General features: G+C 36.3%; 2 protein-coding genes across 4 annotated transcripts; one reads left to right on the top strand and one right to left on the bottom strand.

Annotated features, from left to right (window-relative positions):
• Positions 1 to 496: 496 nt before the first annotated feature.
• On the bottom strand, positions 497 to 10,748 carry LOC138319025 (BRISC and BRCA1-A complex member 2-like). 2 transcript variants are annotated; one of them, XR_011207943.1, is made up of 12 exons: positions 10,540 to 10,748; positions 10,144 to 10,220; positions 8,407 to 8,504; positions 6,128 to 6,319; positions 5,478 to 5,552; positions 5,089 to 5,189; positions 4,627 to 4,726; positions 4,105 to 4,175; positions 3,896 to 3,978; positions 3,288 to 3,438; positions 2,146 to 2,728; positions 497 to 1,988 (listed from the first exon to the last, which is right to left on the bottom strand). XR_011207943.1 is itself a non-coding variant. In XM_069261907.1 (11 exons), exons 1-11 carry the CDS (start codon positions 10,731 to 10,733, stop codon positions 2,665 to 2,667), a joined length of 1,206 nt encoding a protein of 401 aa, XP_069118008.1. In that variant the 5' UTR covers positions 10,734 to 10,748; the 3' UTR covers positions 497 to 2,664. The 2 variants fall into 2 exon arrangements, 1 of the variants encoding a protein (XP_069118008.1); XM_069261907.1 differs by having other exon boundaries at positions 497 to 2,728.
• LOC138319022 (probable ATP-dependent RNA helicase DDX28) lies at positions 10,688 to 26,276 on the top strand. 2 transcript variants are annotated; one of them, XM_069261902.1, is made up of 15 exons: positions 10,688 to 10,758; positions 14,867 to 14,971; positions 16,159 to 16,437; positions 18,826 to 18,942; positions 19,526 to 19,583; positions 19,741 to 19,886; positions 20,220 to 20,291; positions 21,162 to 21,243; positions 21,479 to 21,585; positions 22,390 to 22,509; positions 22,752 to 22,848; positions 23,386 to 23,537; positions 23,832 to 23,924; positions 24,618 to 24,770; positions 25,507 to 26,276. In XM_069261902.1, the coding sequence occupies exons 2-15, from the start codon at positions 14,900 to 14,902 to the stop codon at positions 25,597 to 25,599; spliced, it is 1,641 nt and encodes a 546-aa protein (XP_069118003.1). In that variant the 5' UTR covers positions 10,688 to 10,758; positions 14,867 to 14,899; the 3' UTR covers positions 25,600 to 26,276. The 2 variants fall into 2 exon arrangements, with proteins under 2 accessions (XP_069118003.1, XP_069118004.1); XM_069261903.1 differs by lacking the exon at positions 10,688 to 10,758 and adding an exon at positions 11,493 to 11,703.
• The last annotated feature ends 292 nt before the right edge of the window (positions 26,277 to 26,568 follow it).

Here is a 26,568-nt window from a genome sequence, read left to right as displayed (position 1 = left end):
GTTGAATTGTACATGTTAAAGAGATCCCAGAGGGATATAAACACTTTAATATTAACCATTAAATGGTTTATAATATTGAAATAAAAGAAGGAATGTTTTTGTTTTTCTCTTCTTTTCTTTCTCTGTAACATGGAGAAACTACATGGTCATAAAGTCTCTATGGCAATCACATTTCTCAAATGTTAAGATCCTGCTGTCTACTGGCAATGTTGTTTTCTGGTCAGTCATGATATTTTTGGATTGGTCAAAGTTACAACTTGTGTACAGACCACTTAGAAGCCATAAATCTCAGAGTTATAAGTGCTTATAGTATGTCACCAATTAATCTCTCCAGCATATCAGAAACTAGCAGGCATTCCCTAAAGAGTAAAGAGTACCGTATTTCACCGCAAATAAGACCCTTACCCATTTCCACACATATCTAGATGTAGGGAGGGGGGAATGTCCGAAAATAAGACCCTCCACCTAAAAAAGGACAAAAATAAAGTAAAACAAATTAAGATATTGCACATTTTTAATGATAGTTATTACTTATATTATAATGCTACATGTATTATATTAGGGCTGTTCCAGCAAAACATATATGGCACCCAGGGAAGGGACTTTAAAAAATAGTATGTGCCATGGTGGGTTCAAGATAAAATCACTTCTGTGCCAGGGTGGCGTTTCAATAAAATCACTTCAGTGGGTGGGTCTATCTGAGAGAATTTGTAACCTTTTGAAATAAAATTCAAAATTTGTGGTTTATAATGTTGTCAAACCTTTTGAAATAAAATTCAAAATTTGTGGTTTATAATGTTGTTGTCAGTCATCCTGACTAAAAAAATAACAGTTGAGTAAACAATATTAATGTGTTGTTCATCTACAAAAAAGTTTTATTTTCTGGGTGTTTTAATATAATAATGACAGAATATTTATTTGAAACATATTATTTTCAATCAAACTTGGCAATGGTACAGAGAAACAATGGATTAGTATGGGCAAACTACTGTTGTCATCAATAGATCTTTATTTAAATTCACTGGAATTAAGTTGTGGAAAAAGTGGCAGTTCACAAGCTTTTAAGTGTCAATGTCCAGATGTCTACTCTTGCAGTACCCTTGTAAACACTTCAGTATCTTTAGATTTTAAACTGGTTCTAGGAAGATTGTACCTTTATGCAAATCTAGTAATTGATGCAGCACATCAAACAATAGTTCAATGCACCATATACTTTAATCAAAATATGTAAATCCAAAAAGATGTTGGAGCAAAACAAACAAGAGGCCCAGAGGGCCTGTATCGCTCACCTGGTTTGTAATGCCAAGTAATGTTCTGAATACAGGTTCATTGTTTCTTTTCTGAAGAAATTTTAATATTAACCTCTAAATCCCCTATTGGGCCCCACCCCTCCTTCCCCAGGGGGTCAGAGCCAAAATTTATACAAGTTCTGTTCCCCTTCCCCCAAGGATGTTAATGGCCAAATTTGGTCACAATCCAAGCAAAACTCTAGGACAAGTAGCGATTTATAGGATTTACCTTTATTTCCCCTATTGGGCCCCACCCGTTCTGCCCCCGGGGGGCCAGAGCCAAAATTTATACAAGTTCTGTTTCCCTTCCAAAAAGGATTATTTATGGCCAAATTTGGTTACATTCCATGCAGAACTCTATGACTAGTAGCGATTTAAAGGATTTACCTTTATTTCCCCTATTGGGCGCCCCCCCTCTCCTGCCCCCGGAGGGTCAGAGCCAAAATTTATACAAGTTCTGTTCTCCTACCCCCAAGGATGTTTATGGCCAAATTTGGTTACAATCCATGCAGAACTCTAGGACAAGCACCGATTTTTAGGATTTACTTATAATTCCCCTATTGGGCCCCGCCCTTCTGCCCCCCGGGACCAGAGCCAAAATTTATACAAACTCAGTTCATATTCTCCCAAGGATATTTCTGGCCAAATTTGGTTACATTCCATGCAGAACTCTGACTAGTAGCGATTTAAAGGATTTACCTCTATTTCCCCTATTGGGCCCCACCCCTCTTGCCCTTGGGGGATCAGAGCCAAAATTTATACAAGTTCTGTTCCCTTTCCCCCAAGGATGTTTGTGGCTAATTTTGGTTACAATCCATGCAGAACTCTAGGACAAGTAGGGTTTTAAAGGATTTACCTCTATTTCCCCTATTGGACCCTGCCCCTCCTTCCCCCGGGGGGTCAGAGCCAAAATTTATACAAGGTCTGTTCCCCCTCCCCCAAGGATGTTTGTGGCCAAATTTGGTTACAATCCATGCAAAACTCTATGACTAGTAGCGATTTAAAGGAAATGTTGACGGACAGACGGACGGACGGACGACGGACGGACGACGGACGACGGACGCCGCGCCATGACATAAGCTCACCGGCCCTTCGGGCCAGGTGAGCTAAAAATTAAATCGTTTCTATGCCATAGTATCATTCACAAAAAATAGATACGTGGAGGGGTCAACAAAATTGAAAATCGCTTCTATCGGTGGGGGCTCCCTATTTCAAAGTGCCTTCCCCCCCCCCTACCATGTATGTTTTTCTGGAACATCCCTTATCTAGATTTTACATTAAACGGATTTTGTCTATTCAGTATACAAATACTATATGGTAAAAGTTCCATTCTGTGTTTAACTTCATGCCCAAGGAAAGTGTTTGTTATAAAGCCTTATAGTGAACCACTGTGGACTGAAGCTTTCTGGAATGCACCAATGTTACAGAGGATATACTCCCTGCAAAGCAAAAAGAAATAATACATCAAAATATATCTGACACAAAAGATCTCAACATTTATCATCGGCTTCTTATTTCTCCTATTTTTATAAAAGTCTAGTGTACTACAAACCTTCAGTATTTATACTACAGTGCATATATCAGGGTCCTAGGTGCTAAGTCTCATACTAAAATCCATATTCTTCAGGTATATTTTGAATATTTTTGATGTATCAAGATCTCGCTTTAACCCTAGGTATTTGACGCAGTATCTACATAAAGTAGGTAGTCTATAGCAATTATTTTCTGTTTGAGATGCAAAAATCTGATGGCAGGCTAAATCTTGATACAACAATTTATAACTAACAACATGTATTGTTTTAAAATATACACATACATGTACATTGCAATATCTACAATGTTCATCACTTTATTAATAATAATAGTTATGAAAATGATAATTTGAAATTGAAGCAGTGGGGCTAATTATTTATTATGAGAAGGCTGTTGTGTATGATTTCAAGATGTTACTCTAATCTATATCTGAAGTGGAGACTTGTTGATATCAGCTGTGTTTACCTTGCTTTCTCTGCCATTTTCTTTGAACTCCAGCGTGGACTGTAGGGATAGTCATTGACTGTCTCTGAGTAAGGCTTGCCTTTAGACTCGTGATAGATTGACTGGAAAGTGAAGATGGGAGGTTCCTGAGGGAAAAATGAAGGCAGCTCCACTGCAAACAGTGAAATACTGATTTAAAGGCCTTAGAAACATTAATTCACATGTACAACATCATATAAATTAGAACATATTTAAAATATCCTTCCACTATAGATTAGATTTACCTGGGTACTATTCAGGAACGTACAATCACACAGGATTTTTTAGGCATGCACCTGTTCTATTTTTAATTCAAAATTGAATATTTGAACATAAATAAATTCATTAGGAATATTTATGTTTAGTAAGTAGAACTTTCACTTTTGTTGATAAAAACATAATGAGACTTATAGTCAAGGTGTTTTGCTTTCCCATGCCAAACCTATTACATTATAACACTTACTTGAACATAAACATAGCTCATATTTTTACATGTGCCAAAGATTTCAAGGTGTATAACCAATTTATGTAATTTAATTACACTATTAAATCTGCATACCATATCAATATTGAATACAATGTTAACTTACCATAAAGCAAAAAGAAGAAATCATTCCATTCAAACAAAAATGAAATCCTACTAAAGTGTTCAGCATCATACTCCAACACAGATCTAAAATTAAAATCAAAAGCTTTGAATAATTTTTTCTTCTTAATTTTTCATAATATCTGTTAAGACAGTATTGACAAATTCTTGAGAATGATTACTTATAAATCTATCAATTATTCCAATGCTCACCTGCCAAAGTTACTTAGGAAGGCGCTGACGTACTCCATCTTTTTCTCATGAACATTTGATACCTGGTCAACCTATCAGGATATAGAAAAGACATGTATTAGTGGAAATACATACAGGAGATCTAACAATGAATGATCTACTGGAATGTCACTCCAATATCAACACTGATAGTTTCCCTTCTCTAGTTCCATCAACTTTTTTTGATGGGCAACTTTTAAGATTGAAGAAGCTTTTCAAAGATGCAATTTTTTCCCATTGATAAAAATCCTCAGCACTTAGCTTCCTTATCAGACTCAAAATTATTTTTGTGTAACTTACCAGTAAGCCTAGGTGAATTGAAATGTGCATGATCAGTCAAAACATTTTCTGATAGATAAAATGATAAGCCCACCAAAGGATGTAGTATGGATATAATTTTATATTTTTGTCTTCTATTTTCACTGTTAATAGATGAATAAATTGTAAAGCATAGCTACTTCATCTACATTTCCCTGGTAATATTCTTGTTTCTTTTTGACTAACCTTGTTTTGTAAGAGTTCACAGACAGTAGGCACATAGTCCAGTAAGCAGCCACCACTGGGGTAGGGAGGTATTCGTAGGTTAGCTGATCCCCCCAAAGCACTATAAACACATCACATGGTAAATAAGTTACAATTACAAAACTTCAATTATAACATATTTGATGATTACAGCTGCTTTGGATTCTATTTCCTGTTTTGTTTTTAATAAATCAAAGATACATGTTTTGTATTCCATCTTTGCATATTACACAGTTATCTGCCCTTGCGGGTAGGTATTGATTATGACATCATGTGTTTGCAATTATAACATCATAGTTTTTAGAGAAATGATGTCACAATTGATACCTTCCCGCAAGGGAGATAACTCTGTAATATGAGACGGAATAATGTTGTGTATTTTTTATCCTGTGTCTAAGTTTTGTGAGAGGATTGATTGGTGACCGAGGAAGGAAAGCTACTTACTTTTCTACTCTGGGTGAGAGGTACAGCTGGGGACTTATACGTGAAGTGTTTGGAGAAGGAAAATTCACCAGCAACACTGCTGAGTCCTCTCCTGGATTGTCCTGTAATAAAACACATTTTTTTACAATACATACATTATTTAATTCTGATCATATTTGATTACAATGTTATTCCTAGGGTACAGAGGATTCCCATAGTATCAAATATGAGTATAACTTTGGAAGTTAACTAGTTTTTATGTAGTTTTAGATGATTTTTTCCCCAAATGCTTTAGAAATTGCAGGATTTCATGGACAGATAAAACAAAACGATGGAAGCTCTTTGTACATTGTTAATACACATACATCACAAAATCAATCCATTATCTAGAAATTCACAATTGGACAAACCTTTGTTAAGTAAGCTGGTATCTTTGTAAAATCTACTACCATTTTAATCAGAAACACCACAGGACCAACTTTGTTCTGAAAATAATCCAAACTAAGGATACAAAATATTACGACTTCAACACAGTGCAACTACCAAACAAATGATAATTCATTGACATATATCAATTACAATATATAAAAGTTGAATATGCAAATTACTGACCACAAAAAATCTTTTCTATAGTTATCAACTTAAATACTCCTTGTTTCACATGTAGTAATTTTTCTTTTAAATGTACCAGGTAACTGCATTATAAATATATAACTTAAGCTTTACAATTAGACCTTTGCTTCATGTAGTAAAATGGTTAACCACAATGCCAAATGAATAGGAGATATAATGTACATGTCTATCAAACATTTGAGTAAAGTTGAGTGAATCATCCAGATGATAGACTCCACAAAGAGTACAAAGTCTGGCATATGTAGAGGAGTAATCAGAATCAAGATATCATCACAACACCATGCTAAGTGGGATGGCTTTAATTTAGAAATATTTCTTGTTTTGACAGTTTTATAAATGAAAAGATAGGACATCATATAGCATAGACTCATAGAGACAAACTTATTCATTCAACAATAGGATATAACAAATACAAACTTAGACCCACCTCAGATTTGTGTACAAATATCTCGATGTCCTCTGGAGCTAGATTTGCCTGGTCTATCAGAGAAGAGTATTCAAACTGAAGACGAGAGTGGGCTTCTATTTGACGCTGTTGGTGTTCTCGATACAGGGCCAGCAACTCATTAAGTACATTCAGGAGACTATTAGGATCATTATAATCCCAGTTCACCAAACTCTGTGGAGGATATTATAGTAAACGGTCAATATAAATCTGCTGTCCCTATTGCATGATCGTAAAAGGCGACTAAATTTAGGATCTTATCTTTTCTTTCTTCCAAACTAACTTTATCCTTCCTAATGCCTCCCTTGGCACCGCCTCACTTTTGGCCTTGAGTTGAGCGTTCGCCCCTGTGAGGAAGGCTTTGGGTTCTGTCCCCTGGCCGAGACATACCAAAGTCTATAAAAGTGGTAGTTTCTTCTCCTGCTTAGCGCTCAGCATACAGGGAGTGGGACGACTGGTTCGCCCGTTGTCAGTATAATGTGACCGGGTGGGGTATGTTGCTTGGTGTCTTCGGCGGCATGCTTCAGTGATATAGCACTATAAAAAGGGCAACAGTTCCACTATACAAGAAGACACAACATGAATATACCGCAGTCTCCCAAAACACGCACCTCGCACAACTACATGCAACACACCGCATACATGGGAGGCCGTCCTTACATGACCATAGCTGTTAATAGGACGTTAATTAATCAAACAAACAAACAAACAAATATAAATCTACTATATAGAGTTTCTGTATCTCTGATACGTTTACAATTGCTAAGATATTTTAAGAAACCAGATCTATAGAAATATAATCATAATGTATGACATATGTATGCACAGCTGTTATTATTCTATCATGGCCAGGCAATGATCTAAAGGGCAATATTGTAAGCCATCTTATTTTTTGGCAAGTTAACTTAATTCTATTTCAATGTCAGAAAACTTTTTCACCTAGATTTAATTTTTATGATCTAAATGTATAAGGTTCAACTTTACCTGTGTTTGAAACGCTTTGACTGCAATTTATTTTTGTGATTTCTTAATTAATGCCCACAAAAATAAGTTGGCCCATTTTACAATAAGCCTTATCTATGACAACTAAAACAAGGGCCCAATGGGCTAGAATCGCTCACCTGCAATCTGGTAATCATGCATGGTTCATTCTTAACAAATAGAGTATCAGGTCCCTATGCCTTTTGGTTTTTTTTAAGAAGAAGTCTTTTAAAGATTTTAGCCTATTTGACCCCTGTGACCTTGAATGAAGGTCAAGGTCATTCATTTGAACAAACTTGGTAGCCCTTGATCCCAGCATGCCACAGGGCCAATATCAGGTCCCTGTGCCTTTTGGTTATCAAGAAGTTATTTAAAAAATGTTAAGCCTATTTGACCCCTGTGACATTGAATCAAGGTCAATGTCATTCGTTTGAATAAACTTGGTAGCCCTTTATTCCAGCATGTCACATGCCAAATATCAAGTCTCTAGGTCTCTTGGTTATCAAGAAGAAGTTGTTTAAAGATTTACACCTATTTGATCCCTGTGACCTTGAATGAAAGCCAAGGTCATTCATTTGAACAACTTCGTAGCCCTCTATCCCAGTATGTCACAGGCCTAATATAAGGTCCCTAGGCCTCTTCGTTATTAAGAAGAAGTCATTTAAAGATTTTAGCCTTTTTGACTCCTGTGACCTTGAATGAAGGTCAAGGTCATTCATTTGAACAAACTTGGTAGCCCTTTATCCCAGCATGTCACAGGCCCAATTTTAAGGTCTTTAGGCCTCTTGGTTATATAGAAGAAGTCTGTTGTAGATTTTCAACTTTTGGACCCCTGTGACCTTGAATGAAGGTCAAGGTCATTCATTTGAACAAACTTGGTAGCCCTTCATCCCCGCATGCTATAAGTCAAATTTCAGGACTCTAGGTCACCAAGTTTTGGAGTAGAAGTTGTTTAAATGGAAAAGTTGACGCCGGGCGGTCGGCAGACGGCCGGACGACGGACGGATGACGGACGCTGCACCATAGCATAAGCTCACTTGCCCTTCAGGCAGGTGAGCTAATAAAAACCAAAATATAAACTATTGTTCCAGTAATTAGCTAAAGATCACATGGCTTTGTTTATCTAGGGATAGTAGTCTATTATAGATATAGTTGTACAGGTTTTTATGTATGTTTGAACAACATTGTCAAAATATTAATAACAGTAAATAATGACAACAAAAAAACCTACTCGGAACATTAAGAATAAGCATGAAATAAAATATATTAATGAAAAACACCTTGACATTGTCTTCATGTGGAGAGAAGTCACTGTCATCTGCTGCAAAGATGAAATCAGGGGGATCTTGTGGGTAGGTACAGTCAAATATCACATCCCCTATACAAAGAGAAAATATTTAATCACTGTATATATGCTATACTGTAATCATGTGACTGACTACAGTTGTCATAAAGTTCCAACTTAGTACTAGAACTACATGTTCTCACAATGTACATGCATATTCACATGCATTTATGAATTACACTTACCGTATTCGACCCAATAAGAGCCCATGTCCCTATAAGCGTCCCTCCCCCTTTTTGAGGCCTCAATTTCAGTTGCCCAGGCATAAATCAAGACCAAAACTACACAATACTGTATAGATTTGCAATAATTTTGTAATTTTCAATTTTTTAAATGCCCTGGGCGTTTATTGGGTCCATTACAGTAAATCATTTTTAAAGATGATGTACTACACATTTATTTTTGTCTCACCACCTTTCGATTTTCAGTAGCAAGTTACTTTGTGTACATTTAATTAGAACCAGATTACAATAGTTATAGCAGGAAATTATACATGAACAATAACTTAAACTGGTAAGTTTTCAAACCTGGAATATATAATTATTCTAAAATACAGGTATAATAGAGAAACTTTGAACTTAATTAGCAAGTGTACATGTTGCAGGGGTATTGGTTAAAACAAGAAACGCTGATTAACCATGCAAGTTCTTTTATTCCATATCGACGGATATTTCCAAATATTATGACGCACCCTGTAACAATATTAAAACACTAGTTAAGAGAATGAAATACATATACATAATATGGCTAATGAAAGAATAACCATCTGATACACATCACTGACAATACTTATTACATTATATATGATAGGTACGTACATATTACATACGAACAGTTACATAATTATCTTAACGAACAGGTTGATGTATCAAATTGTTTATGGATTTACATACAGAATACAAAATATAATGTAGGAGTTCATACACTATCTATAAGAACATTACATATATATAACATAACGGTAAACTATTTGTAGAATAAAACATATCTCACCTGTGTGTGACACAGGGCGCTTTGCAAGATAATGTTAATTATGTAACTGTTTGTATGTAATATGTATGAACCTATCAAATATAATGTAATAAGTATTGTCAGTGATGTGTATCAGATGGTTATTCTTTCATTAGCCATATTATGTATATGTATTTCATTCTCTAAACTAGTGTTTTAATATTGTTACAGGGTGCGTCATAATATTTGGAAATATCTGTCGATATGGAATAAAAGAACTTGCATGGTTAATCAGTGTTTCTTGTTTTAACCCGGTGTTCTGGCCCGATACCAAACGGTGTCAGCTTATTCCAGGTTTTCGAGTACTACTGCACTCTGGCCCTACGCCAGACATCCATCAGTCATAATGTCTAAGTCTGGTGTCAGGGCCAGAGTATCTTGGGCTATGGGTACAGTAATTTGACGTGATCACGATATGTTTAATACAGCCTTTTTCCAACGTCTGTTTTTATTATAAAATTGATTATAAATTGATGGAACTGTTATTAAATTGAGCTGTTGTGAGGTAAATATTATTTAGATACCTAGAAATCCTACATTTAATACAATGTTTACAAAAGATTTGTGAAAAATCTCTATTTTTTCCCCGATATTGGGTCGCCAGCCAGTACATGTAACGTTACTCTATAATTATACACGAACAATATGTAATTACACTTACACTGGAGTGTCTGCCCGGCAAAAGGAAGCAACACCTGAAATCTGTCCCCATTTGGCTTTTTGGAAGTACTTAGTGACCTGTAAATAAAACCAATCATCACAGAGTTTTTACCAGTGTTTACCAATTTTGTTAGAGTTGCCTCCCTTACTCCATACTGCTAATATACAATGCAAAGTGATCACCCAAAAAATGGGTTTACTTTAGTTGCCTATTTGTTAGAAAATTTATTACTGTCATATATACATTGATATTATCATTAATGGCACAACTGTAGCTAATTATTATGTCATTTCAAGGTAACATTTTAAGTTTTTTATAGGCAGCTGTGCGAGTGACTCAGTGAGTCACTTCGGCAAATGATGAATATCGGAAATCTAATGCTGTGCATTATCATACCCGGTTTTGATGTCTGATATTCTAACACGTGATCCGCATATTCCGATCTTTCCATTACTGGTGATAGTTTCAATCAAATGATTAAAACATGGAGCGATTTTCCCGATAAATTCTGTTCCCATCTTCTTATTTCGATTACTTTTGAAGCGTCTGTATGACAAAGACTCAACTTCCGGTGTCATGTCAGCCTCCATGAAGAACACGGTGATGGTGATGAGAGTAGGCTAATGATTTAAATTATTGCTCTTTTTTATGTTTATTTTTCTTCCGTTAGTATATTGTGACGATTCTTCAAATTTAAAGAGTCTTTAGAATAGACAAGTAGAAGTATTTTATGGTAGGGCTTCTTTTGAGAAGAAACTTTCTGTAGCAAAGAACTGACAGGTTGTGCACTAATCCAATAATATTAGATCTCGATATTGAGAAACTTCTAACACGACGTAATGATCAAAAGTGTCTCGTCGTGCTATACCTCTAACATTGTTGGAGTAGTTGTGCACATGTAAATTTATTGCTATTATAGCGATATATAGCTATAATAGCTATTTATAGCTATACAAAACTGACTGTAAACAACATTTTTGAAGATAAAAATGCTTCCGCTCAAAACCGACTCCTGAAACTTACAGTGGTTGTTTATAACGATCATTGAAACATATTGTAAGCAGTTTTGATCAGGTATAATTAGGCTAATTATTAATCAAGTTAATTATTGCTCTATTGTTTCGAACGAAAAGTGGTTGCATAGTGTTCAAATTATCCTTATACACATTCCTTGCAAGTTTCAGGAGTCGGTTTTGAGCGCAAGCATTTTTATCTCCAGAAATGTTGTTTTTCGCTAGTCTGGTTCCCTGTACTCCAACAATGTTAGAGGTATAGCACGATGAGACACTTTTGGAACGTTACGTCGTGTCTAACCTCTAACTTCCGATAGGCCATTTACCCGATGCTGAGGGTAACATTTTCAAAGTTTGGATTGTGAGAATATAAAACGTTTAAATCATATTTAAATCGTCATCAATGTCAAATACCTACCTCTTTTTGATAAATCAACAAGTATTTTGACAAAATCAGCCGTAAAATCCATCTAAAACAAATATTTACATTTCCTAATGTAAACTTTCATGACCCAGACAAAACTTCATGATGAAAGTGATCCGGCAGGTAAATAGCAAAAAACGAATTGCAAAGTCCCCAAAACGCTTGAACTGCCTTTACTTTTACTTGCATTCTGCCCACTTGAATTCACGTTCCGTTTTTTAGCTCACCGGCTTATGTCATGGCGCGGCGTCCGTCGTCCGTCCGTCCGTCTGTCCGTCAACATTTCCTTTAAATCGCTACTAGTCATAGAGTTCTACATGAATTGTAACCAAATTTGGCCACGAAAATCCTTGGGGGAGGGGGAACAGAACTTGTATAAATTTTGGCTCTGACCCCCGGGGGCAGAAGGGGCGGGGCCCAATAGGGGAAATAGAGGTAAATCCTATAAGTCGCTACTTGTCCTAGAATTCTGCATGGATTGTAACCAAATTTGGCCACAAACATCCTAGGGGGAAGGGGAACAGAACTTGTATAAATTTTGGCTCTGGTCGCCCAGGGGCAGGAGGGGCGTGGCCCAATAGGGGAAAGAGAGGTAAATCCTTTAAATCGCTACTAGTCATAGAGTTCTGAATGGAATGTAACCAAATTTGGCCACAAACATCCTTGGGGAAAGGGGAACAGAACTAATATAAATTTTGGCTCTGGTCCCCCGGGGGCAGGAGGGGCGGGGCCCAATAGGGGAAATAGAGGTAAATCCTTTAAATCGCTACTAGTCATAGAGTTATACATGAATTGTAACCAAATTTGGCCATGAAAATCCTTGGGGGAAGGGGAACAGAACTTGTATAAATTTTGGCTCTGACCCCCCGGGGGCTGGAGGGGTGGGGCCCAATAGGGGAAATAGAGGTAAATCCTTTAAATTGCTACTAGTCATAGAGTTGTGAATGGCATGTAACCAAATTTGGCCACGAAAATCCTTGGTGGAAGGGGAACAGAACTTGTATGAATATTGGCTCTGGTCCCCCGGGGGCAGGAGGGGCGGGGCCCAATAGGGGAAATAGAGGTAAATCCTTTAAATCGCTACTAGTCATAGAGTTCTGCATGGAATGTAACCAAATTTGGCCAGAAATATCCTTGGGAGAATAAGAACTGAGTTTGTATAAATTTTGGCTCTGGCCCCCCGGGGCCAGGAGGGGTAGGGCCCAATAGGGGAAATAGAGGTAAATCCTATAAATCGCTACTTGTCCTAGAGTTTTGCTTGGATTGTGACCAAATTTGGCCATAAACATCCTTAGGGGAAGGGGAACAGAACTTGTATAAATTTTGGCTCTGACCCCTGGGGGCAGGAGGGGTGGGGCCCAATAGGGGATTTAGAGGTTAATATTTAAATTCCTTCAGAAAAGAAACATTGAACCTGTATTTCAGAACATTACTTGGCATTACAAACCATGTGAGCAATACAGGCCCTCTGGGCCTCTTGTTGTAGTAACCAGCCGCCATATTTAAAACTAGGTCAGATTGTTATGGAAGGGATTCATCATATCTAATCCGCTAAAATACTTTTTAATGAGGCCTCAAGTTATGGTTTTCCTAGATAGATGGGATAATTTATACCTAAACTGTAAGTACACATCAATGTTATCACTGTTTGAGCAAGAAATATTGATATCATTGCACTTTTCCTTCCGCTTTCATCTGACGTCGGAAGCTGCATCAAAGAAATAGGCCTTCGGAAATGAGAGTCGACAGTCAGTAAAATAATGTCCGATGAAAAAACGGCTGACCAGTCGACTCTCATGTTATGGGAGTAGGTTCCCTGCTGCGAATGCTCCGATAGCCCTGTGCTATTCTTAGTCTAAGAATAGCGCAGAGCTATCGGAGCATTCGCAGCAGGGAACCAGACTAGTTTTTTGCTAGTTATGTATAGCTATAAATAGCTATTATAGTAGCATGCTTGGATTAAGGGCTGCAAAGTTTGTTCAAATGAATGACCTTGACCTCCATTCAAGGTCACAGGGGTCAAATAGGCTAAAATCTTTTAAACAACTTCTTTTGAATAACTAAGAGGTCTAGAGACCTGATATTGGGCCCCTGACATACTGGGATGAAGGGCTATCAAGTTTGTTCAAATCAATGACCTTGATTTTCATTCAATGTCACAGGGGTCAAAAAGGCTAAAATCTTAAAACGACTTCTTCTCAATAACCAGAAGGCCCAGGATACTGATATTGGGCCTGTAGCATGCTGGTAGGAAGGGCTACCAAGTTTGTTCAAATGAATGACCTTGACCTTCATTCAGGGTCACAGGGGTCTAATAGGCTAAAATCTTTCAACGACTTCCTCTCAAGAACCAGAAGGCCCAGGGTACTGATATTGGGCCTGGAGCATGCTGGGATGAAGGGCTACCAAGTTTGTTCAATGACCTTGACCTTCATTCAAGGTCACAGGGGTCAAATAGGCTAAAAATTTTACACGACTTCTTGTGAATAACTAAGAGGCCTAGAGACCTGATATTGGGCCTCTGACATGCTGGAATGAAGGGCTATCAAGTTTGTTCAAATAAATGACCTTGACCTTCATTCAAGGTCACAGGGGTCAAAAAGGCTTAAATCTTCAAACGACTTCTTCTCAACAACCAGAAGGCCCAGGGTATTGATCTTGAGCCTGTAGCATGCTGGGATGAAGAGCTACCAAATTTGTTCAAATGAATGACCTTGACCTTGTATTGGAGCCTAACGTAGCTAGAGTATCGTAGTGAGAGCGGAATTACAAGTCTAGCTATAAAAGTGGTAGTTTCTACTCCTGCTTAGTGTTCAGCATACAGGGAGTAGCTATAGGATGACTGGTTTGCCCGTTGTCAGTATAATGTGACCGGGTAGGGTGTGTTGCTTGGTGTATTCGGCAGCATGCTTCAGTGATATAGCACTCTAAAAAGGGCAACAGTTCCACTATATGAGAAGACACAACACGAATATACCGCAGTCTCCCAAAACACGCATCTCGCACATATAATTGCAACACATCACATACATGGTAGGCCGTCCTTAAATGACCCTGACTGTTAATAGGACATTAATTAATCAAACAAACAAACATTTAATCTATTCTCCACATACAGATATTGATGAGTGTAACATTTACCTTCTTGCTCTCCACAGATATTGACGAGTGTAAAATTTACTTGTTCATACTACATTCTGAAAATACCAATGATTTAAGTTACAGTATTTACATACCAGTATTACTATATATTACTCTGATGATGAATTTTTGTTTTCTTTAACAGAATGAATGACTTAGGCCTGACTTAGACAGCAACATGTTTTCCCAGTGGTTGAAAAGCGGGACTCTACAATCTCAGCTGGCATCAGTCTTGTGCAGACAACTTGTTGTATGTACATTTATGTAGAGAGTTTTCATTCTGACTGTTTTATATTAGAAGCAAGAATAGATTTTGAAACTTAGTTTCTTCAATTATCATTATGTCTGTATAGGTAGTACATGTATTCACAACAAATGCTGTCTATTTTTATTTCAGTATACAATGTAGCGTCCCATCAGATAATTCTCACATTGAATAATATAAGTAAATCAATATGTAAAGTAAATTTTCTAGACATACATGTATAATATCAATTACCGAGTATAACTTTTTATCAAATCCTCTTTTTTGCTGGTGTTTTCAGTAGTTAGTACAGTAGATATCCTTGAAATTTCACATAATGTAGCAATAAACTTTACTTTCAATACGCCAATTCCGGGATGCAACATTCAGTCAGTTTAGTCATGTGACTTTCACCACCACTTGACTTAATTAAGGGCACATTTGAAACAAAATGGCGGCATATGTAATGATTGAACACGGGTGAAAATTACATATCATTATAGAACATTTAACATTAATTATCAGAACATATTGTATCAAATATAATCTAAATATGCATGAAAATTGAATTTAGACACTACATACGGAAATGACATGTAAATTACGACATCAAATGGAGCTGTCGCCTAGCAGTTGGAAATCAGCGGTATCTGACGTCTCACTCACAAATATTTCATAACCTACCTTGGTGCATTTTCCCAAAAATCAATAACAAATAAGAAACACAAAACAGAACAGTTTATCTTAGTTCCGTTATCGAGCAAGTATTACCGACTATGACCTTTACCCGGACATTGGTATTCTCTGCTTAAAAGTGTCACCGCCATGACGGAAAAATGTGCCCTAAAATTTCGCGTTCACATGACCAATTCAACGTTTTCTACCTCCTACCCAGAAGAGTCCTTGTATCCCGGAATCGGCGTATTCTGTATACTTAAGCCTGTATTTTACTTTAAATTCTGTTTAATTCAAAGGCATTTTTTGTCCCAACCTAACTTTCCGTGTGCAAAATATCTTGCAAAAGCCATATGAAAATAACTTTTATATTAGGAACATGAACTAATTCTGACCCACATTCTTGCAAATGAAATCAAAATCAGAAAAGACTATTAAAAACTATCAAAACGCATGAAACATTAGGTAAAAATGTGATGCTATAATATTGGCTGCTGACATGTTGCTGTACATTTCAGACCAGAGCAAACACAGATGTACCAAGAATAACAACTCCACATAAACTGAAGGTCGAGTTTGAGAAGAAGGAAAAAAAGATATTGAGAAAAAGAGCTATTCATGCTAAAACAAATATGTCGAATCGTAAATCTACCCTGGTGGTCAGCTGTAAGCGCACCGAATTCAACCATCACAAGGGGCAAACCTACAGTGATTTTAACCCCAGAATGTTAGCCTCACACGGCTGGAATAACTACAAGTCATTGGGGGATCATTTCACCATCAAGGCACACAGTCAGGTAGGAAAATCAGTATGATCCCGGTCATTTCACAATCAAGGCATACAGTGAGGTAGGAAAATCAGTATGATCCCAGTCATTTCACCATCAAGGCACACAGTGAGGTAGGAAAATCAGTATGATCCCAGTCATTTCACCATCAAGGCACACAGTGAAGTAGGAAAATCAGTATGATCCCAGTCATTTCACCATCAAGGCACACAGTCAGGTAGGAAAATCAGTATGATTCCAGTCATTTCACCATCAAGGCACACAGTCAGGTAGGAAAATCAGTATGATTCCAGTCATTTCACCATCAAGGCACACAGTCAGATAGGAAAATCAGTATGATCCCGGTCATTTCACAATCAAGGCACACAGTTAAGTAGGAAAATCAGTATGATCCCAGTCATTTCACCATCAAGGAACACAACCAGGTAGGAAAATCAGTATGATCCCAGTCATTTCACCATCAAGGCACACAGTCAGGTAGGAAAATCAGTATGATTCCAGTCATTTCACCATCAAGGCACACAGTCAGATAGGAAAATCAGTATGATTCCAGTCATTTCACCATCAAGGCACACAGTCAGATAGGAAAATCAGTATGATCCCAGTCATTTCACCATCAAGGCCCACAGTCAGGCAACACACAGTCAGGTAGGAAAATCAGTATGATTCCAGTCATTTCACCATCAAGGCACACAGTCAAGTAGGAAAATCAATATGATCCCAGTCATTTCACACCATCAAGGCACACAGTCAGGTAGGAAAATCAGTATGATTCCAGTCATTTCACCATCAAGGCACACAGTCAGATAGGAAAATCAGTATGATCCCAGTCATTTCACCATCAAGGCACACAGTCAAGTAGGAAAATCAGTATGATCCCAGTCATTTCACCATCAAGGCACACAGTCAGGTAGGAAAATCAGTATGATCCCAGTCATATCACCATCAAGGCACACAGTGAAGTAGGAAAATCAGTATGATCCCAGTCATTTCACCATCAAGGCACACAGTCAGGTAGGAAAATCAGTATGATTCCAGTCATTTCACCATCAAGGCACACAGTCAGGTAGGAAAATCAGTATGATTCCAGTCATTTCACCATCAAGGCACACAGTCAGATAGGAAAATCAGTATGATCCCAGTCATTTCACCATCAAGGCACACAGTCAGGTAGGAAAATCAGTATGATCCCAGTCATTTCACCATCAAGGAACACAACCAGGTAGGAAAATCAGTATGATTCCAGTCATTTCACCATCAAGGCACACAGTCAGATAGGAAAATCAGTATGATTCCAGTCATTTCACCATCAAGGCACACAGTCAGATAGGAAAAATATCAATGATTCCAGTCATTTCACCATCAAGGCACACAGTCAGATAGGAAAATCAGTATGATCCCAGTCATTTCACCATCAAGGCACACAGTCAGGTAGGAAAATCAGTATGATCCCAGTCATTTCACCATCAAGGCACACAGTCAGGTAGGAAAATCAGTATGATCCCAGTCATTTCACCATCAAGGCACACAGTCAGGTAGGAAAATCAGTATGATTCCAGTCATTTCACCATCAAGGCACACAGTCAGGTAGGAAAATCAGTATGATCCCAGTCATTTCACCATCAAGGCACACAGTCAGGTAGGAAAATCAGTATGATTCCAGTCATTTCACCATCAAGGCACACAGTCAGATAGGAAAATCAGTATGATTCCAGTCATTTCACCATCAAGGCACACAGTCAGATAGGAAAATCAGTATGATCCCAGTCATTTCACCATCAAGGCACACACAGTCAGGTAGGAAAATCAGTATGATCCCAGTCATTTCACCATCAAGGCACACAAGTCAGGTAGGAAAATCAGTATGATCCCAGTCATTTCACCATCAAGGCACACAGTCAGGTAGGAAAATCAGTATGATCCCAGTCATTTCACCATTAAGGCCCACAGTCAGGTAGGAAAATCAGTATGATTCCAGTCATTTCACCATCAAGGCACACAGTCAGGTAGGAAAATCAATATGATCCCAGTCATTTCACCATCAAGGCACACAGTCAGGTAGGAAAATCAGTATGATTCCAGTCATTTCACCATCAAGGCACACAGTCAGGTAGGAAAATCACTATGATTCCAGTCATTTCACCATCAAGGCACACAGTCAGATAGGAAAATCAGTATGATCCCAGTCATTTCACCATTAAGGCCCACAGTCAGATAGGAAAATCAGTATGATCCCAGTCATTTCACCATTAAGGCCCACAGTCAGGTAGGAAAATCAGTAGGGTTCAGTGTTAGGATGTCATATACCATATATCATGTTACATATCATCATGTTACAATAAACCCACTCAATATACCTTTGTTTAAGTTTCACTGTAGAAAAATGTTTCCTTACAGAATCCAGCCCTGCAAGCTATTAGTGAACGTACACAGACATTTGAAGAGTTTAACTTGAATGAAAACTTATTGCAGCAGCTGGAAAAACTTAACCTTGAGTATCCAACTGAAATACAGGTACATTATTATTTTACTTTTATCAAAGGAAAAACGGATTGGGTAGCTTAAAGGAGGAGTGTTTAATGGGATTGGCTATTTATATCAAAAGTCTCTATGAACTTTAAGTTCAATATTACTTTATCGTGAAATAGATATTACATCAAATTTTGGGTTCTTGACAATAAATTTACGAAGGCATTATGGATCAAATTAAAACCTGACAAATGTTAGCATATGAGGTAATTAGCGAAAGATATCTGGTTCAATAAGTCATCTACAAAGACCAATATAGCATGAATTCAGCAATATTCTGAATGCTTGTTAAAATGACAGTTAATGATACAAAGCGTTCCAAGAAATAAATATACATAATGTACATGTACAGTAATGTTAAATAGCTGTATGAAGTTTCATTAAAAATGTTGATAAAAAGACAGAAAGGCCATAAAGAAATGCATGGCTATTAATGTATACAATAATGGTGTAATGCTATATTTTTATTGATAAAATATAATGATAAAGGACAGCTAGTAAAAATAGAAATTCTATTTGCATATGACACCAAATCATTCCTTTTGTAGTTTTGATTTTTTTCTTCTAGAGAAGGACCTTGAAGTCAGTGTTAAAAGGACAAAATGTGATTTGTGCTGCGGAAACAGGTAAGTTTATTTTATTTTCAAAGTTGATAGGTTTGTATTGTAATGGAAAATAATGTTTTTTTTAGTGTGTGATATTTGTACTGTTGGGTAAATCACAGTGAAATCCATTACTATGAGCACTATATACTGTGTACTAACTACAACTGTATATATTCAGGTAGTGGTAAAACCCTGGCTTACCTATTACCTATCATGGAGTTACTATGGAGGATACGACAGTATGAGTCAGATGGAGATGCTCCCTCAAACTCACCGCGAGCTGTCATTATCTTACCGTCCTTAGAACTAGCCAACCAGGTTATGGTAAGTTACAGTACTGTCAACTGTTCATGTATACTGTTTAATCTTAACTTTCAGTAATTGCTATCATAACAGATTCATTTACAACAAATGTAACAGACTTTGTGAGAATACTGTATGTTCATGGAGTCATACATCACTTTACCAAACACCCTGATTGTGCATGTATATATGCAGTATCAAATAGGATATCCATGTACATAACTTCACTACTGGACATACATACAGAAAGCTTTAAGGTACAATGATTTACATATGGATTTTTTTTCAATGATTAGTACTGAAATTAATATGTACTGCTAGTGAGAGAAATATTTGGTCTTTATATTTTTCTAGGAAGTTGCCTGTAATTTTGCAGAATGCTGTGGTGTTAACATGAAGCTGTTGTCAGGGAAAGGCATTACTAATGTGAGTATTTTGTTACTTAGATATGCTTGAATTCTTTCTACAATTTCCATCTTAATCTGTTCTGTTGGATTCCTACACTGGCCAGGTGTTTAACATGTCCTAGTTGACATATAACCACTAGCACCCTATTTCTGGGATGCAAGTTCAAAATCCAAGTGAGGTAGTAATTACAGGTTAATGGTTTCCATAGACTTCCCATACTTTCTAAACCTGGAATATCCTTATTAATACATAACTTAAGCTGTTAAACAAAATAAGCATGAACACATCCCTTCCTGTGGCAAGATCCCATTGGATCCCATCTAGAGTTTATATAAAGTTGGAGACATTGAGGATCTTACATGGTTGGCTATGTCATATGAAATTTATCAAACATGTTCAATAATTTGATATGCCATAAGCCTTTAATAGTGTTATTACACATGTGTCGTACAATATTTATGACAAGGTTGTATGACATGGCTGGACAGGCCAGTTATGTGATAAATTTATTTGTAATACATACATTTCGTGTTTAGATATTTATAACCGAATTAACACATCAGGTTGTTACCCATTTATTCTTTTTCCTTCATCCTTGTGTGTCTGGCATATAAATGTTTGGACTGATAACTCACATCCTTTCCTGATTTATATTTGTTTGTTGATCAAGGAAAGGAATGACCTGGAGATTGTGTGCCTAGTCACACTTGATCTTAGCAATGTCTATATGAACTCTCACTTTTCTGTTCATATGAAAGGAAAATCATAAAATGGTCAACAAAATCTTTTGGAAGAAGATGCCAAGTTGTTAAAAGACTTTAAACTATGAAAGGAAATTGTTTTAAAAGGAATGGTAATGTATTAATGCATGTATTTTTTTACCTGTAGGAAAACATCCGGTATTTTGGGAAGGAAGACATAGATGTAGTTATTTCTACACCAATGACACTGTTGAAGTTCTTCAATTCTGGTAGGTTCACTGGTTGTAAGAAATAATTTTGAAGTATGGCACCAAATGAAAACTAAGCTAAAAAGCTATGATTTATGAAATCTTGATCAGCAGCCATAACTACCATATTCAGTAAATTGCAGGTAATCTGGATTTCATGATATCTTCAGCAGTTCATCACTGACTAATCTTTTTCTTACACACAGGACCAGTATAATCTTATTTATTGTTTAATTTCTAATTATTATGCCAACAGGTAAGCTGAGTGGATCTAGGTGTCAACATATAGTTTTAGATGAGGCAGACACCTTACTGGACGACAGCTTCAGTGATGTCATCAAGAGTATACTGACAAAGTTACAGGTGTGATCAACATCAAAGATCTTATAATTTACTTGTACTGTAAACCAACTTTCTTTCGATGCTACTTCCATATTCGATTTATTTCACATCATCCTCGGTCCTAGGTGTACGTTGCAATATTGCTTACTAACCCATGACCATTGACCGCATTTGCTGCGGTTCTGATAAATATTTATGAAATTACCCAGCCTTGCATAAGAAAAACAGAAGGGAAAACATTATACAATATCAGTCGGGATGCCTGAGCTCTAGAAAGGCATTAATGCATAACACAGTTAAGTCACCAGGTGCACAGAGACTGGACAGCAAAATAAGTCTATCGTATCAATATCAATAAGATAATAAACAAACTTCAATGTAACAAAGAACACAATTAACAAAGTTCAGAGTAATTTCACATTTAAAGTTCTGATGATGTAAAACAAAGTATTTATTACAAAACATCAAAGATGTAAACCATCTCCTTGCAATAATCCCAAGGGTAATGAGCGATAGGGTTACGTTTTGGTACATGTGCATGCAAAATATCTGGGAGCAAGGGCCTTATAGATGCATATTGTACTGGAAATTAAGGTTTTATGAAGTAGTTAGTGAGCACTTAATGTCTAACAGACATATTTTTAGTTTTTTTTTGTATTTTGTTTGTGGGTATGATATGTACTGTGCATTTTAATTTCTATAGTATAAGCATCAAATAACTGGAAACCTAAAAAAAAAAATCATTGAATATTGAAAGTAAAATATGATATGTGAACAGTTGTTTTCTCATAAAAACAAACTAATACCAAAGAGCGTTTGTTGTAGATTACTGTGGCTAGTGATGAAACAGAAGACTACAGTCCTGTGAATTGTGGTACCCAGCTGCTTCTGGTCAGTGCCACCATGCCGAGGAGTCTGGACTCTATCCTGGAAAATCACATCGAGGTAAGGGCAGATAACTCTTTATGTATCAGCATTTGGTCACATTTAGTTAAGAATCTTTGTAATAGCACATACAGTATTTTAAAATCCAACATGACTTTTTCATATACAAATGTGAAATAAATTTATAAATCATATTAATACATGAATGTCCTATTAAAGTTATAGGAGTGTTTTGAAGACATCTAGAATACCTCCAGGTACTTATCATTTCTTCAAATATGGTATGAATATATTTTTTTCAGATTGAAACTTTTAAACGAATAAAGACAGACAGTCTACATCGACTAATGCCACATGTTCCGCAGACGTTTTTACGTCTCCATCATGAGCAGAAAGCTGGTAAGGCTTCTTTACATGGTGTATTAACTGTAATGTAAACAGGATACATACATAATAAATATATATACAAAGTTAGCTATTAGGATAGCCTGTTATACACTTCAATACTCACAAGTGATAGGAAATTCAGGGATTCACAGTACATGGAATTTGTCAGCAATTCTGTTTTAAAATGCTACATTATAGCCAACCATTTTCAGTAAATGTGTTTAACGTACTTTATTGTAAAAATGTCTGCCTTACATATGCGTGTGTTTAATACCTAAATATTATAATAGTTATTTATAATCATTATATCACTAACAGGTGATATTTCCAGTGGTGTGAATTTGTTTCAATTTATTATTCAATTGTAAATTACATTTCTTTTTGTGAATGAGTTCCTTTGATAATTGGCATCCTATGCTTTGACATTTTCAATGATAATGGTGTAGTTGCATGCTATCACATGTAGCATTATTCAAGTTGGAATTTTATTCCTTTTCATGTGTTTACTGTATGTTTATTTACTTTAAAACTTAATTTTGATATTTACAGTTGAAGTTCTGAAAATTGCGAAGCAAAGTCTTGCCAACAACACACCGACTATGATTTTCTGTAACAAAAGTGACACCTGCTTCTGGCTACACAAGTTATTAAAGGAGCATGGTGTCCATAATATAGTGCTCAATGCTCAGATGGACCGCAAGGTGTGTTATAAAGCTTGTTGCTGAGAATTATTTTGTTTGGTGCAATGACCAGTGTTTATTCCTATAGAAACATTTAACTGTTGTCATTATTTATAACTGAAAAGTTGTAGCATGTTATTCATTTAAGAATTTCATTTAAATACTATTATGATAATCAAATAGAAATAATCAGATAATTTTTGTAAGAAATATTTAAGGATGGTTGGTAGCATTTAGTGTTTTGGATCAGGTGGAAACTCGTGTATTTTTTCATTTCTAAGACATGGAACCGATACTTCATTTGTTTTTTTTCAGCTGAGGTTTGACAGGTTTAATCATTTCCAAAATGAAGCAGCCAATATCTTTGTATGTACAGACATCTGCTCACGAGGTTTAGACACACTTAGGGTAGGTCTGAATTTGTAAGAAAGGAGTTAGATAGAAACTATTTAGATTATAGAATGGAAGCTTTCGGAAATAATTATAAGGAATAAAAACCTAATTAATAAAATGTTTGTAAGAGGCTGACGATGAGGACTTCTTATTTAAGAATGAATTGCCTTTTCAAACACATCTATGTTACATAATGATTAAGGGTTATATGTTTTTAAGTTAAGCTAGTACAGAATCTGATAATTATTTGACTTACTGGTAGTTTTCCTTTTAAGGATGTAGAGTAATCCATCTTTGGCCTAATAAAAACTCATTTGCATCCACCTGTAGACTACTATATATAGCAGATATGATACAGATGTAATTAGTGTATTATTGTAGTAACAGCCAATTCTCCCCAACCCCCAGATGAACCTTTCCTGCACAAAAAATCAGCTACTGGTAACTGATCATGATTCACCCCTATTCCGCCTCCATCTTTTAAAGTCCCACCCCCTTGCGTTCCACAGTTGAAGAAATCATCTAGCTGATTCTTTTCCCAGGAAATCTTTCAGATAAAAAAAAAACCACTTCTGAATCAACACCTGTATCAAAACTCCAACATTTAGATTTAATTAAAGCATGTTGTTAGTATGAATGCCACCAAAATATTGATAGACAGAACAGACAAATGTCTTCAATTAATAGCAATTTATTTGTGTATTTCAGGTACACCAGGTGGTGAACTTTGACCTGCCACAGTTTGTGTCAGACTACATCCACCGTGCGGGGCGGGTCGGACGTGTAGGGGCTGAGAACACTGGTCGAGTGGTCAGTTTTGTGACACAGAAGTGGGACATCAAACTCGTCTGGAATATTGAGGTAAGTCTTCTAAAACATCGGATTTGATAAAATACTGCAGAAATGTAAAGGGATGATTTAGTTTAAAATATGATTAGAAAATCAATTGAAGAATAAACTCTTGAATTGTGGTTAATTCCAAAAATTCATTCAGCTGTTAGTAGTTTGATATATAATTTTAAAAACAATGCCTCACCTACTACAGTTGATTATCTAAGGCTAATTAAAGTGTAAAGTTATGACCACAATGTCTTGATTTCCATTTGACCCGAGAATTCAACTTTTCTCAAAAATTTTGCAGCTACAAATTGAGACAATAAGTTTTTGAAAATCACAAAAACTCTTTGATTAATGTTGAAATGAGACTTCAACGAGACTGAAACCTCACTAGAGCAGATCCTTAACCGATAATTGTATATTGTTTTCATCCGTATTCCCACAGGATTGTTGAAAATGTTCAATATTCTTCTTAACACATGAAAATGGCAGTAATTGTTACCTATTATAAAGTATAGATGGAAGGGTCTAAGAGTTCTTTACAAAAACATTTTATGACTTTGATGCCATCCTATGGCAGTATGTTGCCATGCACAAATAAGTCATGACCATGATAGATTAATACAAAACGCTTAAATTAATTGATATATCTAAAATATAATATCAAAACTTAAGCCACAGAATAAACGCTTAGGTTTTAAGCATTTATACATATTTTATGGGTGCATATATCATCATCAGTCATAATATTTATTTGTAGACAGCAGCTAGAAAGGCAGCAGAATTGGAAAATGTCAACGCAAACATTAAGAGGAAGATATCAAGCATTGTTAGAAAGAAATTCCGAAGGTAGGGATTTCTGTAATTCTGTGAGGAAGTCATGACTGTATCTGTGGCCACAACTTAGCATGGAGGATGCTACCAATTCTTTAGTACATTTATATAGTATATAAAGATTTCAGGAACTGTCATAACGTTTGTGACAGTTGCTATATGAATTCCTGTAACTCTGTGATATTGTGATGGCTGTAACTAGAGCAGTTCTTGTGTCAGAATGATTGCTCAGCTGTAAGGATTCCTGTAAACCTGTTACAGTGGGATGGCTGTTATCGTAGGAATTCTTTTGAGTCTATAACTATAATTAGTGATCTCTTACAGGAATATCTAGTGGTTTGATGGCTCACTGTAGCTATAAAATTTTATAAGTCTATAACAGTGTGATGGGTCTAATCATTGTAGGAATTCCTGTAAACCCTGTGCTATATCAGTGATATCTGTAACTAAAGGGACCCTGTAAGCTTGTTACAGTGATGGCTGTATTTACATGACCTTTGAAAGCCTGTAATACTACGACAGCTGTAACATGGGGAATCCCTGTAAATTTTTTGTTTGGATGCGACTGATTTGAAATACAGAAAAACGGTAACATTTACTGGTATACCAAGATATGGTGAAAATGTGGCAATGATCATTGTATGACTGATTGTTATAATAAAGAATGAAGCGTACAAATGTGTTTATTTTCTGACTCTTACAGTAGACATTGATGATGGACTAGAAGGTTTTACAGCACCTCACCTTATCATGACACTTAAATGTTTCTCAAATAAATCCAGGGTATGACATAAACATAAATTTCTCTATGCAGCTGTCATTACCTTAATAGGGAAAATAGTAAGCAGGCAGATTCTCACTTTTCAACCTCACTTATTTATAATCATAATAAGTAATGTCTGAGTTAAAGTTATATGTATAGATATATGTTATTTGAAAATTCACTGCAAGATATTCAGTCACATACGATCTGAATAGTTAAGCTTAC

This window comes from Argopecten irradians, chromosome 3 (assembly GCF_041381155.1).
Source record: "Argopecten irradians isolate NY chromosome 3, Ai_NY, whole genome shotgun sequence".
Classification (NCBI taxonomy): Eukaryota; Metazoa; Mollusca; class Bivalvia; order Pectinida; family Pectinidae; genus Argopecten; species Argopecten irradians.
The sequence above is the reverse complement of the archived record's forward strand: the minus strand, read 5'-3'. Positions and strand labels throughout refer to the sequence as shown.

Bases quoted from the DNA above. Each gene is read 5' to 3' on its own strand.
- LOC138319025 (XM_069261907.1), bottom strand. From the start codon at position 10,733: ATGGAGGCTGACATGACACCGGAAGTTGAGTCTTTGTCATACAGACGC. The intron at 5,553-6,127 runs GTGGGTCTAAGT...GATTATTTTCAG, and splicing joins TATTTGTACACAAATCTGAG to AACAAAGTTGGTCCTGTGGT. The intron at 3,439-3,895 runs GTAAGTTAACAT...CACTGTTTGCAG, and splicing joins TTTCTTCTTTTTGCTTTATG to TGGAGCTGCCTTCATTTTTC.
- LOC138319022 (XM_069261902.1), top strand. From the start codon at position 14,900: ATGTTTTCCCAGTGGTTGAAAAGCGGGACTCTACAATCTCAGCTGGCA. The intron at 16,438-18,825 runs GTAGGAAAATCA...GTTTCCTTACAG, and splicing joins CCATCAAGGCACACAGTCAG to AATCCAGCCCTGCAAGCTAT. The intron at 20,292-21,161 runs GTGAGTATTTTG...TTTTACCTGTAG, and splicing joins CAGGGAAAGGCATTACTAAT to GAAAACATCCGGTATTTTGG.